Consider the following 13,923-nt stretch of genomic DNA (forward strand, 5'->3'; position numbering starts at 1 on the left):
TGTTTAATAAAGACGATAAACGTGAACACTACAAAATACAAAAACAACAAATGTAAAAAACGGAAACAGTTCAGTCTGGTGCAGACACACGAAGACATGAAGACAACCACCCACTAAACCCAACACAAAACAGGCTACCTAAATATGGTTCCCAATCAGAGACAATGACTAACGCCTGCCTCTGATTGAGAACCATATCAGGCCAAACATAGAAACGGGACAACTAGACACACAACATAGAATGCCCACTCAGCTCACGTCCTGACCAACACTAAAACAACGAAAACACAAAAGAACTTTGGTCAGAATGTGACAGGCGGTAAAAGTTCAATGATGTATTGGAGAGTTGGGCTGAAGACACTGCAGATAATAGTCGACTGTAATGTGTTCAGGAGAACATTAAATAAATCTATTCCGTTTATTATAAGTACGCTTCGGAGTCTTCAGTAAAAGAACCCAGCATCTTAGGATGCAACAGTATCGTCCATAAATAAACTGTAGCCTAATGAAGTGAGTCACAGCCTGAGTTGAAGGCGCGCCAGAGAGGACAGGGGAACTGAAAGTATAGCTGTCACGTCCATTTATATGCTTCCCATGACTTGCTATCAGCAGAAGTGCCTGTGAGTCCTGTGCGTCCTGTGCGTCTGGAATGATGGATAAGTTCAATACTGTTCTTAAAATTGTTCAGAAACAGCAAACTAGTCTCGGGTTTGGTTTAGTTGCGTTGCTAACTGCAGGCGGGGAACAGATATTTTCATCAGTGGTGTTCAAATGTCCTTGCAGCGGCTGGAACTTTTCCTACGGCATGGTGTTTCTCTTAGTGCCTGCTCTGGCACTGTTGGTGTTGGGTTACATCATGAGCAATAAAACATGGAAATTGTTTACAGGTTTGTGTTTACGCAAATCCAAATTGTGTCATTTTAAATATTTTTGCGCCTCTGGGGTGGTCTTCTTTCAGATCACCACGACAGCAGTAGTTGCACCTGTGAGTTGGATTGCAGTCGCTCTGCTCAATGGCAATTACTTTGAATGCGCCATGACTGGTATCAATGTAACGGTTTTCACAAAACACCTTTGCGATGGGAAGAGTCCGCAGTGCCTGGATGAACTTTATAAATTCCCCTGTGGGAGAGCCACACACGTGCCACTATCTGACAGCAATGATGTGCTCGCAACCATCCGCGCTGAGTCGCAGGTGAGATAATATTCACAGTAATAGAACCAAGTTATGGTTTGAATTATAATGTTTTTATCATATCTTCTTTGCCCCATTTTACATACTTCAATGTGTTTTAATGGGCTATCTTTGTTTTTGTCGACGGCCTGTTGGAGTGTAGGTGATGTAGGTGTGTAGGTGGAGTGTAGGTGACAGGTATCAGATTTCCGCTAACAGTAATTGACACCCCTGGGTGTGTTCTGCCAGCTAAGGGAGTTGTAATATATTTTAAACTGAGCCTTTGACATTATGAAGTACACATTTTTGCTTTGAAGGCATTTGTTGCGTCACATTTCATTTGGAAAATCCAACATTGAAATGCCCCAAAGCAAAAGTGCCCCAAAGCATAGGCTACTTCCATTGTTATAAAATAGCAGTTCCTCAGTCTGACTCAGTTTCTGTATGACTTGTTCTCATTAATGTACAAAACTTCCCTATAGTAATTTAGCAGTGGGCAGGCATGGTAAAATGTTTTCAGTGTACATTTAAAAGGCGTAAACCAGATATAAAGTATGTAGAACAGATAATGGAGCCCCCATTGATTTTGATAGAATGTTTGAGTCACTCCAACACGGCACAAGCCCCATGACAACATGTGTAGAATTGCAGGAAATTAGCTTTAAAACAGCTGAATTGTTTCTCTGCGGCCAAGAGGAGGGCATCTAAAGTGTATGGTCGGAGATCTCACCATTGGCCACACCCACTACCACGCCCTCCCTCCTATGCTAACTTTGCCACCGCTGCTGAAAAGAATCCTAAGGGAAACACTGCTTCCTATGTAAAGAGGTGATGGATGAATTGCTGACCAACACACACACCTCTGAAATGAATCTACCATTCCTTATACAGTATGCTTCCCAAATACATTCTCCTGCTATATTTATAGATGTTGTTTGAGTTTGAGGAGTATACTGTATTGTGGGCAATTATAACTGTGACATTAACTCAGGCATTCCAGGTAAGGGGTTAAGCAGAATAGTTGAATATTGTGTTGAATGTATTGGTTTTGATTTCAGGTCCTGGGTTGGCTACTGATCGCCTCCATCATGGTCTTCAACCTCCTGCTGACCTGCGTTGCCCGGTGTAACTCCCCAGTCAGCTACCTGCAGCTGAAGTTCTGGAGGGTCTATGCCCAGCGGGAGAGTGACCTGCTGGAAAACTACACGGCAGATCACGCCGAAAAGCTTGCAGAGAGGAACCTGAAGAGCTTCTTCCAGCAGACGCCTCCAGAGCCTGTCACGACCCCATCTAACCGGGCCTGGGAGAAGATCTCGTCCCTCTACAGGTTCAGCACCAGAGACCACTACTACAGCATCCTGCACAAGTACGTGGAGAAGTGCCATGACCCTGCAGAGGCCAGGGACCACAGGATGTCATCTGTCAGGTCAGACGGTCTAGACACTGCTAATCCAGCCGTGCTCGCCTTTGTGGATGAGGGCAAGATGATGCTGTGAATGGGCATGCATATGATCATAGGAACAGCAGTGACAGCATCACTATTATGACATTATCTGTAACCATCCTTATTACTTTTAGCATCAAAGTTAAGACTCAGTATAGAGGATTGTTGTCAGCATTATACTCTTCGTCGTCATCATCATCATCAGTGTGCATCAGGGGATTTTTCAGTAGAAAGACCAATCACATCTGATTAACCACTCTCAGGTCTTTGCTTGAATAACAAAACTCACGCTAGTTCCCAATTTTATATTGTTACTTGAAAGTTCACTTTCAAGAAACAAAACTGCTTGCAACTTTTTATTTGAAATTCTATGTTCAGAAGGGATTTTTTTTTAAATAGTTGATCATACTTTCTTTCTCTTTTACTTTTCTGTTTAGTATTTTTATGCCCCTCAGACTTGGCCTACATACAGGTGGTCTGTGGCATTAAACAGGAAACAGGAAATGCATGGTCTGGTTCTATTAAATAAGGAGCTAGTTTGTGCACTGCAAAATACTTTCAATAAAAGCCTGTTACCAGTGTACAAGTAGCATCTTTATAACAGTAACCCGCAATAATATTCAGTTTGACCTTACAAGCTTAGTCTCCAAAGTATTTATGCGCTATTGTTATTTAAATTATTGCACTGTAGACCGACCATTGCCACAAGTGAACTGCGATGAACATCAGCTCTGCATTGAATGTAAAACTTAGCGTAATTGTTAGATTCGTATCTCTGTGTAAAGCTTAAGTAGTACTAGTCAGATATCGGCAGTATTGTATTTTTGACATACAGATTTCAATGACTTTTGTGTATTATATACCTTTTTATTTGTAACAAGATACTTCAGAGAATGGTATTTTGTATTTTCAAAATACTAAAAATACTTTTCTCCCAAAAAATGTATAGTGGTTCACAGTTTTGTGGCCCAATATCACCCCAAATTTGCTGCATTGGTATCAGATGTCTTATGGTGTGAGGCCATGGGAGCTGTTGTTGGATAAGTGGAGGAGCTTGAAAGAAAGTTAAAGCACAAGTATTCACTTTAAGTATGAGGATAATGCAGTGAATTTGGTCCAAAAGGGGATAGTAAACTTGACTTCGAAAGGGAACAAACACACTGTCACTGCACTCACTCTCATTCAGGAAGTGGGTCCTGTGCCTCGACTTTCTTTCAAATACCTTTTCACCTCCACCAGCACATCTGATTACGTCACGCTCACAGAATCTAGTTTCTGACACCTATGCAATGAATTTGAGGTAACAGGGCCACAAAGTTCCCGAAGACGAACATATACACTCAGTAAAAACAGATACGTCGCTTTTTCAGGACCCTGTCTTTCAAAGATAATTCTTTAAAAATCCAAATAACTTCACAGATCTTCATTGTGAATGTTTTAAACACTATTTCCCATGCTTGTTCAATGAACCATAAACAATTATGGTACAGGATGGCAACAACAACTGCCTGAGTAACACCAGGAACGCACAATCTCTCCATCGTTGCTCAGACTGTCCGCAATAGGCTGAGAGAGGCTGGACTGAGGGCTTGTAGGCCTCACCAGACATCACCGGCAACAACGTCACCTATGGGCACAAACCCACTGTCGCTGGACCAGACAGGACTGGCAAAAAGTTATCTTCACTGACGAGTCGCGGTTTTGTCTCACCAGGGGTGATGGTCGGATTAGAGTTTATCGTCGAAGGAATGAGTGTTACACCGAGGCCTGTACTCTAGAGCGGGATCGATTTGGAGGTGGAGGGTCCGTCATGGTCTGGGGCGGTGTGTCACAGCATCATCGGACTGAGCTTGTTGTCATTGCAGGCAATCTCAACGCTGTGTGTTACAGGGAAGACATCCTCCTGATGTGTTACCCTTCCTGCAGGCTCATCCTGACATGACCCTCCAGCATGACAATGCCACCAGCCATACTGCTCGTTCTGTGCGTGATTTCCTGCAAGACAGGAATGTCAGTGTTCTGCCATGGCCAGCGAAGAGCCCGGATCTCAATCCCATTGAGCACGTCTGGGACCTGTTGGATCAGAGGGTGAGGGCTAGGGCCATTCCCCCCAGAAAGGTCCAGGAACTTGCAGGTGCCTTGGTGGAAGAGTGGGGTAACATCTCACAGCAAGAACTGGCAAATCTGGTGCAGTCTATGAGGAGGACATATTATTCCATTTCTGTTCGTCACATGTCTGTGGAACTTGTTCAGTTTATGTCTCAGTTGTTGAATCTTGTCATGTTCGTACAAATATTTACACATGTTAAGTTTGCTGAAAATAAACGCAGTTGACTTTTCTTTTTTTGCTGAGTTTACATTGGTCTTTAGGGAATTTTTTTTATTTTGTAACAACATACATTTTGATGTAGTACATTAGGTGCCTGATGTGCCTAATGTGGCTAGTACAGCCCTGTTAAAAGCTTCTCTGTGGGAGAAATCAATGCACTTGTCACACCCTGATTTGGTTCACCTGTCCTTGTGATTGTCTCTACCTCCTCCAGGTGTCGCTTATTATCCCCGTGTATATATCCCTGTGTTTCCTGTCTCTCTGCCAGTTCGTATTGTTTGTCAAGTCAACCAGCGGTTTTCCTTGCGCCTATTTTTTTTCCCCCAGTCTCTGGTTGGTTCTAGTCCTCCTGGTTTCGACCCTTGCCTGTTCTGACTCCGAACCCGCCTGCCTGACCACTCTGCCTGTTCTGACTACCAGCCTGCCTATCCCCTTGTACTTGTTTTAGACACTGATCTGGTTTCTGACCCCTGCCTCGCCTGACCTCGAGACTGCCTAGTGTCTGGTACTGTTTGGACTCTGACCTGGTTTATGAACTCTCGCCTGTCCCCAAACTGCCTTTGCCTACACCCTTTGTTATAATAAAAATCGGAGCTCTACCATTTGGCTCCTGTGTCTGCATTTGGGTCTCGCCTTGTGCCCTTATAGCACTCAGAAGCCTTTTAGGGTGAGGAGACTATAGCTTCCTCCTGTGGGAATTGTAGAGCATAGAAACTCGTAACAGGCTTCTATAGGAAGTGGGAGAGGAAACCCTTCTCTTTACCAACCACTAACTCAGAACACATGTTTGATCTGCCCATTTCTCCTTTTTCTGAAACAATAGTGCTTCTACACCTGCATTGCTTGCTGTTTGGGGTTTTAGGCTGGGTTTCTGTACAGCACTTCGAGATATTAGCTGATGTACGAAGGGCTATATAAAATAAACTTGATTGAATAGTAGGTCTTATGCAAGTATAATATAATGTCTAGCTAGCTATATGATTGTCTATAAAACTGTTGTGCTCTGTGTTATATTTTTGTGTGTGCATGATATGCATCTACGTGAGCTTGCATTGCTCGGTATTAACATTTTTGCAACTGCTTATGAATGCACTGCAGCTTTAGTGCCGAAATTCCACATTGCGTCGTGTGTGCGCGCGTTTCGTGCATGAAAGGGAAAAAGAGGGCGAGAGAGAGCAAAGAGTGATTTTCATATACTGTATAATGTTGTATCTGGGTCAAGCTGTATGTGCATTTAATACAGCTAATAAATCATGGTGCTGAAATCACTGTGCTGAACTGCTCAAATAACTATCAAAATGAATCTGGTTAAAGTGTTTTTTTTTTTTTTGTTGACAGTCTGCTGCTTGTCATATGACATCACTCTGAGAGGACAATGGCAGCTGCATGGCCTGAAGTCAAAAACCAGATCTGCAGGATCTCAGCCAGTTTAGTCACTTTTGTTTTATTACCTACGCATAGGAAAGGAGGGGGGGTGGGGGTGGGGGTGGGAGAGAAGGACATTTAGAAGGAAGAATCAGAGTGGGTTTTGAGAGTTGGAGAATACAATCTCATTGGATTAAGAGTTTGGACAAGGGTGGGAAAGAGGGATAAAGTGAGGAAAGGAGGGAGGAGTCGGTGAGAGAGGAAGATTGAAAGAGAAAGACCAAGAGGGAGGGAAAGGGAGGGGCAGAAATTGGCTCAGAAGAGCTTCAGTGTGCTTGTGTTCGTCTTCGGCTCAGACAGCACAGGAAGTGGAGGGAGTGTTGGAGACGCAACCCTTTGCGTCAACACTATTTCACTGCCTTATTTTTCCTCTTTGAATTCTTCATCCTCTGTGCGTTATTTTGTTTTTTTGCTGAGCGTGCGTGAAAACTCCTTGTCGACACCATGGATAACTTCCAGACCGTCCTGCGCTTTTTCATGAACCAGAAGGCCACCATTGGCTACAGCTTCATGGCCATCCTGACCATCGGGGGAGAGCGGATCTTCTCCATGGTCTCCTTCCAGTGCCCCTGCAACCACGACCAGAACTTTGCATACGGCATGACCTTCCTGCTGGGCCCAGGCCTGGTTCTGCTGGTGCTGGGTCTTTTCTTCAGCAGCAGGCTGTGGCGTCTCTACACTGGCTGTTGCCTCAACCCCGTTAAGCTATGCCCCGGGGGCAACTGTTTCACCTGCCTCAAGGTTTTTTTCAAAATCTTCTCCGGTGCCTGCGTGGCCCCTATCATGTGGCTGTGTGTGGCACTGTTGAACGGGACCTTCTACGAGTGTGCCGTCAGTGGGCTGGATAATGACCTGGTGCTGGATATGTTCTGTAAGAACAGGACTTTGATGTGCCGGGAGGAGCTGGCCCGTGTGCCCTGCAGCAAGTCCAACCTGCCCAGTGACTTGAACATGGAACTGTTGCTCATGTTCCGGGCTCAGTCACAGGTGAGTGCAAGCAGCAGTCAGGCCCTGTTTGTGACTTTTGTATGGTGGAACGTCATATTTTTCAATGTCATATTTCTCAGCTGCAAATGCTGGTACGAGTCAGACCAAAATGAAGGCGTGATTCATTGATATACTTTACTATCTGTAATTCAGTTGGCTGTAAGCAACACTATTGGAGTTTATTACCAAATAATAATTATCAAACAATTATTTGTTTGATAATTATTATTATTATTGAAAAAACGGTTGGCATTCTTTATTCATTTTATGTGAGCGTGAGTTTTGGTTCCTGTCATCCCCAGATACTAGGCTGGTGTATTATCATCATTTCAGCCGTACTAGGGCTCCTCGGGACCTGCTACACCAACTGCCGCTCGAAGGTGAGCTACCTGCAGCTCACCTTCTGGAAGTACTACGTAGAAAAGGAGAAGGAGCAGTTCGACACATTCGCTATGGAGTACGCATCCAAGCTGGCCGAGAGGAACCTGAAGAGCTTTTTTGAGAACCGCGAACCGGAAGTATTCCCATTCCCCAACCACAAGGCCTGGGAGGAGATCTCGGCCCTCTACACCTTCTCCAAGAGTGAGCAGTACTACAGCACCCTGCAGAGGTATGTGGAGCGTGATGACGAGAGACTACTGCCCTGAAAAAAGACCAGTCATGGCGCTTGACCACGACACAGAGATGACCTGAGAGAGGCGTGGATAATGTCATATAAATACATATCCAGAGAAGAATGCAGATTTATTTCACGAACACTACATTGGGGACATTGTTTTAAACTTTTTCTATTGACAGTGTATGAATTATAGTATATCCTATTTGTTTGACCTTTTATAAATGACATGCAGTATATACTATAGATTTAGCTCACAGACTGAGGAGAGGCGTTGTCGCCTGCATTTTCCCCCAAAGCACTGATCTACACAGAACACCATTCAGGAAGTCATTACCAGTGACACAGCAGTGATTACCAAAGAATGCAGCCATTGCAGAAGTGGTAAAGCAGCAGGGCTTCTTGTCTGCTGATTTGAAAAAGTCTCCTCTACCTCTCTTTGACATGCCTTTGAGGCATTTCGTTCACTTTACTGGTAGATAATGGTAGGAGAGATATTGTAATTGTGTAGTTTTAATATGGAATTTTGTATGTAGTATTGCACCACACCATGAACGCTACATGCATGACAGAGTTGTAACATGCAATTTGCTTGAAATGTTTACACAACTCAATGTTTATAGAATTATGACAACTTGAGCACAATCTTAAAGTGTCTTTCTATGATGGTACAAGTGAAGCAGCTCACTTTATGTTGTACGGTAATTTGGGGATAACTAGTCTTGTCCAAGCAATACGTTTCGGTCTGCCATTACTGCCTTCCTGTTCAGTTATTAATGTCAATAGTAGTCAGTAACTCACAAATGAAGAGGTAATAAATCATGTATGACATACGGGATATTCTCACTGGAATCTACAAAAGATTTAGTGGCCCCTGTTTGTTTTTTGTTCTTCTCCTTTCTAACATCTGTAAAACCATGTAATGTGTAAGCACTAAATTAACCTGTACATAGAACCTTATTTGAACATGTTGCATTATGCCTGATAAAACCATTTTAGGGTGGTGAGTTTGTGTGTTAAAACTGTCCACATTCCACCATGTTTGACTAAGGGGAGAATGCAGCCATATCGGTGTAGTTACAGTGCCTTCGGAAAGTTTTCATACCCCTTGATGTGTTCCACATTTTGTTGTGTTACAGCCTGAATAAAACATTTGTTAAATTGATTTTGTTTCTCACCTGTCTACACACAATACCCCATGATGACAACATGTTTTTATAAATTTTTGCAAATGTAATATTGAAATGTTCGAATTTACATAATTATTCACACCCCTGAGTCAAGACTTTGCAGAAGCACCTTTGGCAGCGATTACATCTGTGACTCTATCTGGACAAGTCTCTAAGATTTCCAAACTTGGATTGTGCATCATTTGCCCATTATTTTCAAAATTCTTCAAGCTGGTTGTTGATCATTGCTAGACAACGATTTTCAGATCTTGGAATAGATTTTGAAGTAGATTTAGGTCAAAACTGTAACTTGGCCACTCAGGAACATTCACTGTCTTCTTAGTAAGCAAGTGTAGATTTGGCCTTGTGTTTTAGGTTATTGTCTTGCTGAGAGGTGAATTAATCTGCCAGTGTCTGGTGGAAAGCAGACTGAACCAGGTTTTCTTCTAAGATTGTGCCTGTGCTTAACTCCATTCCGTTTAGTTCTTATCCTGAAAACTCCCAAGTCCTTAATGATTACAAGCATACCCATAACATGATGCAGCCACCACTATGCTTGAAAATATGGCGAGTGGTACTCAGTAATGTGTTGTATTGGATTTTTTTTCCCAAAGATAATACTTTGTATTCAGGACAAAGTGAATTGCTTTGCCACATTTTTTGCAGTATTACGTTTGTGCCTTGTTGCAGACAGGATGCATGTTTGGAATATTTATATTCTGTAGAGGCTTCCTTCTTTTTACTCTGTCAATTAGGCTAGTATTGTGGAGTAAATACAATGTTGTTGATACATCCTCAGTTTTGTCCTATCACAGCCACAGTGACTGGGTGTATTTATACACCATACAAAGTGTAATTAACAACTTCACCATGCTCAAAGGGATATTTGTCATTTTTTTTTGTACCCATCTATCAATAAGTGCCCTTCTTTGCGAGGCATTGGAAAACCTCCTTGGTGTTTGTGGTTGTATCTGTGTTTGAAATTCACTGCTCAACTGAGGGACCTTACAGGTAAGTGTATGTGTGGGGTACAGAGATGAGGTAGTCATTCAAAAGTAATGTTAAACACTATTGTTGCACACAGATTGAGTCTATGCAACTTATTATGTGACTTTTTAAGTACATTTCCACTCCTGAACTTATTTAGGCTTGCCATAACAAAGTGGTTGAATATTTATTGACTCGAAGACATTTCAGCTATTCATTTTTAATTGATTTGTAAAAAATCGAATAAAAACCTAATTCCGCTTTGACATGATGGAGTATTTTGTATGGGTCAATTCAGGCTGTAACCCAACAATGTGGAAAAAGTCAAGGTGTGTGAATACTTTCGGAAGACACTAGGTGTACGCGTTAAGACCTGCCTTCTCAGACAACCCAGGGCCTCAGGCACCAAGTGCTTCTCATCTCAGCTCTCTACAGTATATGTAATGGATAACTTTCATTACTGTTGAATGCTTTGTTTCCTCAGTCTTGGAAGGTCAGAAGGCATTTTTTTTAAAGAACTATACACTGACTGTACAAAACATTAAAGACACTTTCCTAATATTGAGTTGTACCTGGTCCTTTTGCCCTCAGAACAGCCTCAATTCGTTGGGGGCATGGACTCTACAAGGCGTCGAAAGCATTCCACAAGGATACTGGCCCATGTTGACTATTACTGTAGATATGTGGTGGAGTAGGGGCCTGAGGGCACATAGTGTGTTGTGAAATCTGTGAATGTATTGTATTTCAAAATTGTGTAAACTGCCTTAATTTTGCTGGACACCAGGAAGAGTAGCTAATGGGGATCCATAATAAATACAAATACAAATGCTTTCCCACAGTTGTATCAAGTTGGCTGGATGTCCTTTGGGTGGTGGACCATTCTTGATACACACAGGAAACTGTTGCGCAGGAAAAACCCAGCAGCATTGCAGTTCTTGACACAAACTGGTGTGCCTGGCACTTATTACCATACTCTTTTCAATTGCACTGAAATCTTGTGACTTGCCCATTAACCCTCTGAATGACACACTTACACAATCCATGTCTCAATTGTCTCAAGGCTTAAAAATCCTTCTTTAACCTGTCTCCTCCTCTTCATATACACTGACTGAAGTGGATTTAACAAGTGACACCAATAAGAGATCATAGCTTTCACCTGGACTCACCTGGTAAGTCAAGGACATGGAAAGAGCAGGTGTCCTTAATGTTTTGTACACTCAGTGTAGATCTATGGGCCAGGAAAAGCTGTATTCCATGGTTCGGTCTTCTTTAATAAACAGCCACTACAAACTTCGGCTAACTTTTGCCACAAGGTAACAGTCAAAGGGAATGGAGCGTGTATTTTTCTAATGGCCAAATCAGCTGAAATCAACTCAAATGAACTCCAAATTTGGTTTAATTTTACTAATAGGCAGGGCACTGAATAAAAATAAATCAATCAGCACGAATGCTCCCAAATTAAAAAGGTTAGGAGCACAACATAAAATTCAGGAACAAAATTGATTGAGATACTGTATAGCCTATGTTGGGCCTATATTAATTCCAGCTACATCTGAAGCACGTGCCCTAGAAATGAATATGTAACCCTGTTAAGACATTTGTTTAGTACAAAAAGCTAATGTTGATGCAAATACAGTTGAAGTCGGAAGTTTACATACACTCAATTAGTATTTGGTAGTATTGCCTTTGAATTGTTTAACTTAGGTCAAACATTTTGGGTAGCCTTCCACAAGCTTCCCACAATAAGTTGGGTGAATTTTGGCCCATTCCTCCTGACAGAGCTGGTGTAACTGAGTCAGGTTTGTAGGCCTCCATGTTCTCACACGCTTTTTCAGTTCTGCCCACACATTTTCTATAGGATTGAGGTCAGGGCTTTGGGATGGCCACTCCAAGACCTTGACTTTGTTGTCCTTAAGCCATTTTGCCACAACCCACAATTCTTGGGGTCATTGCCTATTTGGAAGACCCATTTGTGACCAAGCTTTAACTTCCTGACTGATGTCTTGAGATGTTGCTTCAATATATCCACATCATTTCCTGCCTCATGATGCCATCTATTTTGTGAAGTGCACCAATCCGTCCTGCAGCAAAGCACCCCAACAACATGATGCTGCCACCCCCGTGTTTCACGGTTGGGATGATGTTCTTCGGCTTGCAAGCTTCCCCCTTTTTTGCAAACCGTAGTCTGGCTTTTTTATGGCGGTCTTGGAGTAGTGGCTTCTTCCTTGCTGAACGGCCATTCAGGTTATGTCAATATAGGACTCGTTTTACTGTGGATGTAGATACTTTTGTACCTGTTTCCTCCAGCATCTTCACAAGGTCCTTTGCTGGATTGATTTTCACTTTTCGCAGCAAAGTACGTTCATCTCTAGGAGACGGAATGCATCTCCTTCCTGAGCGGTATGACGGCTGCGTGGTCCCATGGTGTTAATACTTGCATGCTATTGTTTGTACAGATGAACGTGGTACCTTCAGGCATTTGTAAATTGCTCCCAAGGATGAACCAGACTTGTGGAGGTCTCCAATTTCTTTTCTGAGGTCTTGGCTGATTTCTTTGGATTTTTCCCATCATGTCAAGCAAAGAGGCACTGAGTTTGAAGGTAGGCCTTGAAATACATCCACAGGTACACCTCCAATTGACTCAAATGTTGTCTATTAGCCTATCAGAAGCTTCTAAAGCCATGACATCTTTTTCTGGAATTTTCCAAGCTGTTTAAAGGCTCAGTGTATGTAAACTTCTGACCCACTGGAATTGTGTTACAGTTAAATAATTTGTCTGTAAACAATTGTTGGACAAATTACTTGTGTCATGCACAAAGTAGATGTCCTAACCGACTTGCCAAAACTATAGTTTGTTAACTAGTCGTTATAGTCGTTCTGCCCCTGAACAAGGTAGTTAACCCACTGTTCCTAGGCCGTCATTGAAAATAAGAATTTGTTCTTAACTGACTTGCCTAGTTAAATAAAGGTAAAATAAATAAATAAATAGTTTGTTAACAAGAAATTTGTGGAGTGGTTGAAAAACGAGATTTAATGACTCCAACCTAAGTGTATGTAAACTTCTGACTTCAACTGTAGATAGGAAAAAAAGAAGCAGACATTGAATATCCTTTGAGCTATGGAATACCTTTTGAGCATGGTGAAGTTATTAATTACACTGTGGATGGTGTAAATACACCCAGTTAATACAAATATACAGGCGTCCTTCCTAACTCAGTTGCCAGAGAGGAAGGAAACCGCTCAGGGATTTCACCATGGTAACTTTAGAACAGTTACAGAGTTAAAAGGCTGTGATAGGAGAAAACTGAGGAAGGATCAACAACATTGTAGTTACTCCACAATACTAACCTAATTAACAGAGTGAAAAGAAGGAAGCCTGTACAGAATACAAATATCCTGTTTGCAACAAGGTACTAAAGTAATACTGCAAAAAATGTGGCAAAGCAATTAACATTTTGTACTGAATACAACGTGTTTTGTTTGAGGTAAATCCAATACAACACATTACTGAGTACCACTCGCCATATTTTCAAGCATAGTGGTTGGTGGCTGCATCATGTTATGGGAATGCTTGCCATCGTTAAGTACTGGGGAGTTTTTCAGGATAGAGAGAAATGGAATGGAGCTAAGCACAGGCAAAATCCTAGAGGAAAACCTGGTTCAGTCTGCTTTCCACCAGACACTGGGAGATGGATTAACCTTTCAGCAGGACAATAACCTTAAACACAAGGCCAAATCTACACTGGAGTTGCTTATTAAGAAGACAGTAAATGTTCCTGAGTGGCCGAGTTA

General features: G+C 42.2%; 1 protein-coding gene and 1 pseudogene across 1 annotated transcript; both read left to right on the plus strand.

Moving 5' to 3' along the window:
• The first annotated feature begins 613 nt into the window (after positions 1-613).
• On the plus strand, positions 614-6,393 carry LOC129837918 (calcium homeostasis modulator protein 6-like). Its single transcript, XM_055904447.1, has 2 exons — positions 614-1,195; positions 2,233-6,393. Exons 1-2 carry the CDS (start codon positions 650-652, stop codon positions 2,668-2,670), a joined length of 984 nt encoding a protein of 327 aa, XP_055760422.1. The 5' UTR covers positions 614-649; the 3' UTR covers positions 2,671-6,393.
• An 81-nt stretch (positions 6,394-6,474) lies between these two features.
• Positions 6,475-9,140, plus strand: LOC129837883 (calcium homeostasis modulator protein 5-like; annotated as a pseudogene).
• Positions 9,141-13,923: the final 4,783 nt, after the last annotated feature.

This window comes from Salvelinus fontinalis, chromosome 38, assembly GCF_029448725.1.
Source record: "Salvelinus fontinalis isolate EN_2023a chromosome 38, ASM2944872v1, whole genome shotgun sequence".
NCBI classification, from domain to species: Eukaryota; Metazoa; Chordata; class Actinopteri; order Salmoniformes; family Salmonidae; genus Salvelinus; species Salvelinus fontinalis.

Coding starts and splice junctions, on each gene's coding strand:
- LOC129837918 (XM_055904447.1), top strand. CDS start 650: ATGATGGATAAGTTCAATACTGTTCTTAAAATTGTTCAGAAACAGCAA. Junction 1,196..2,232: donor CCATCCGCGCTGAGTCGCAG/GTGAGATAATAT, acceptor TTTTGATTTCAG/GTCCTGGGTTGGCTACTGAT.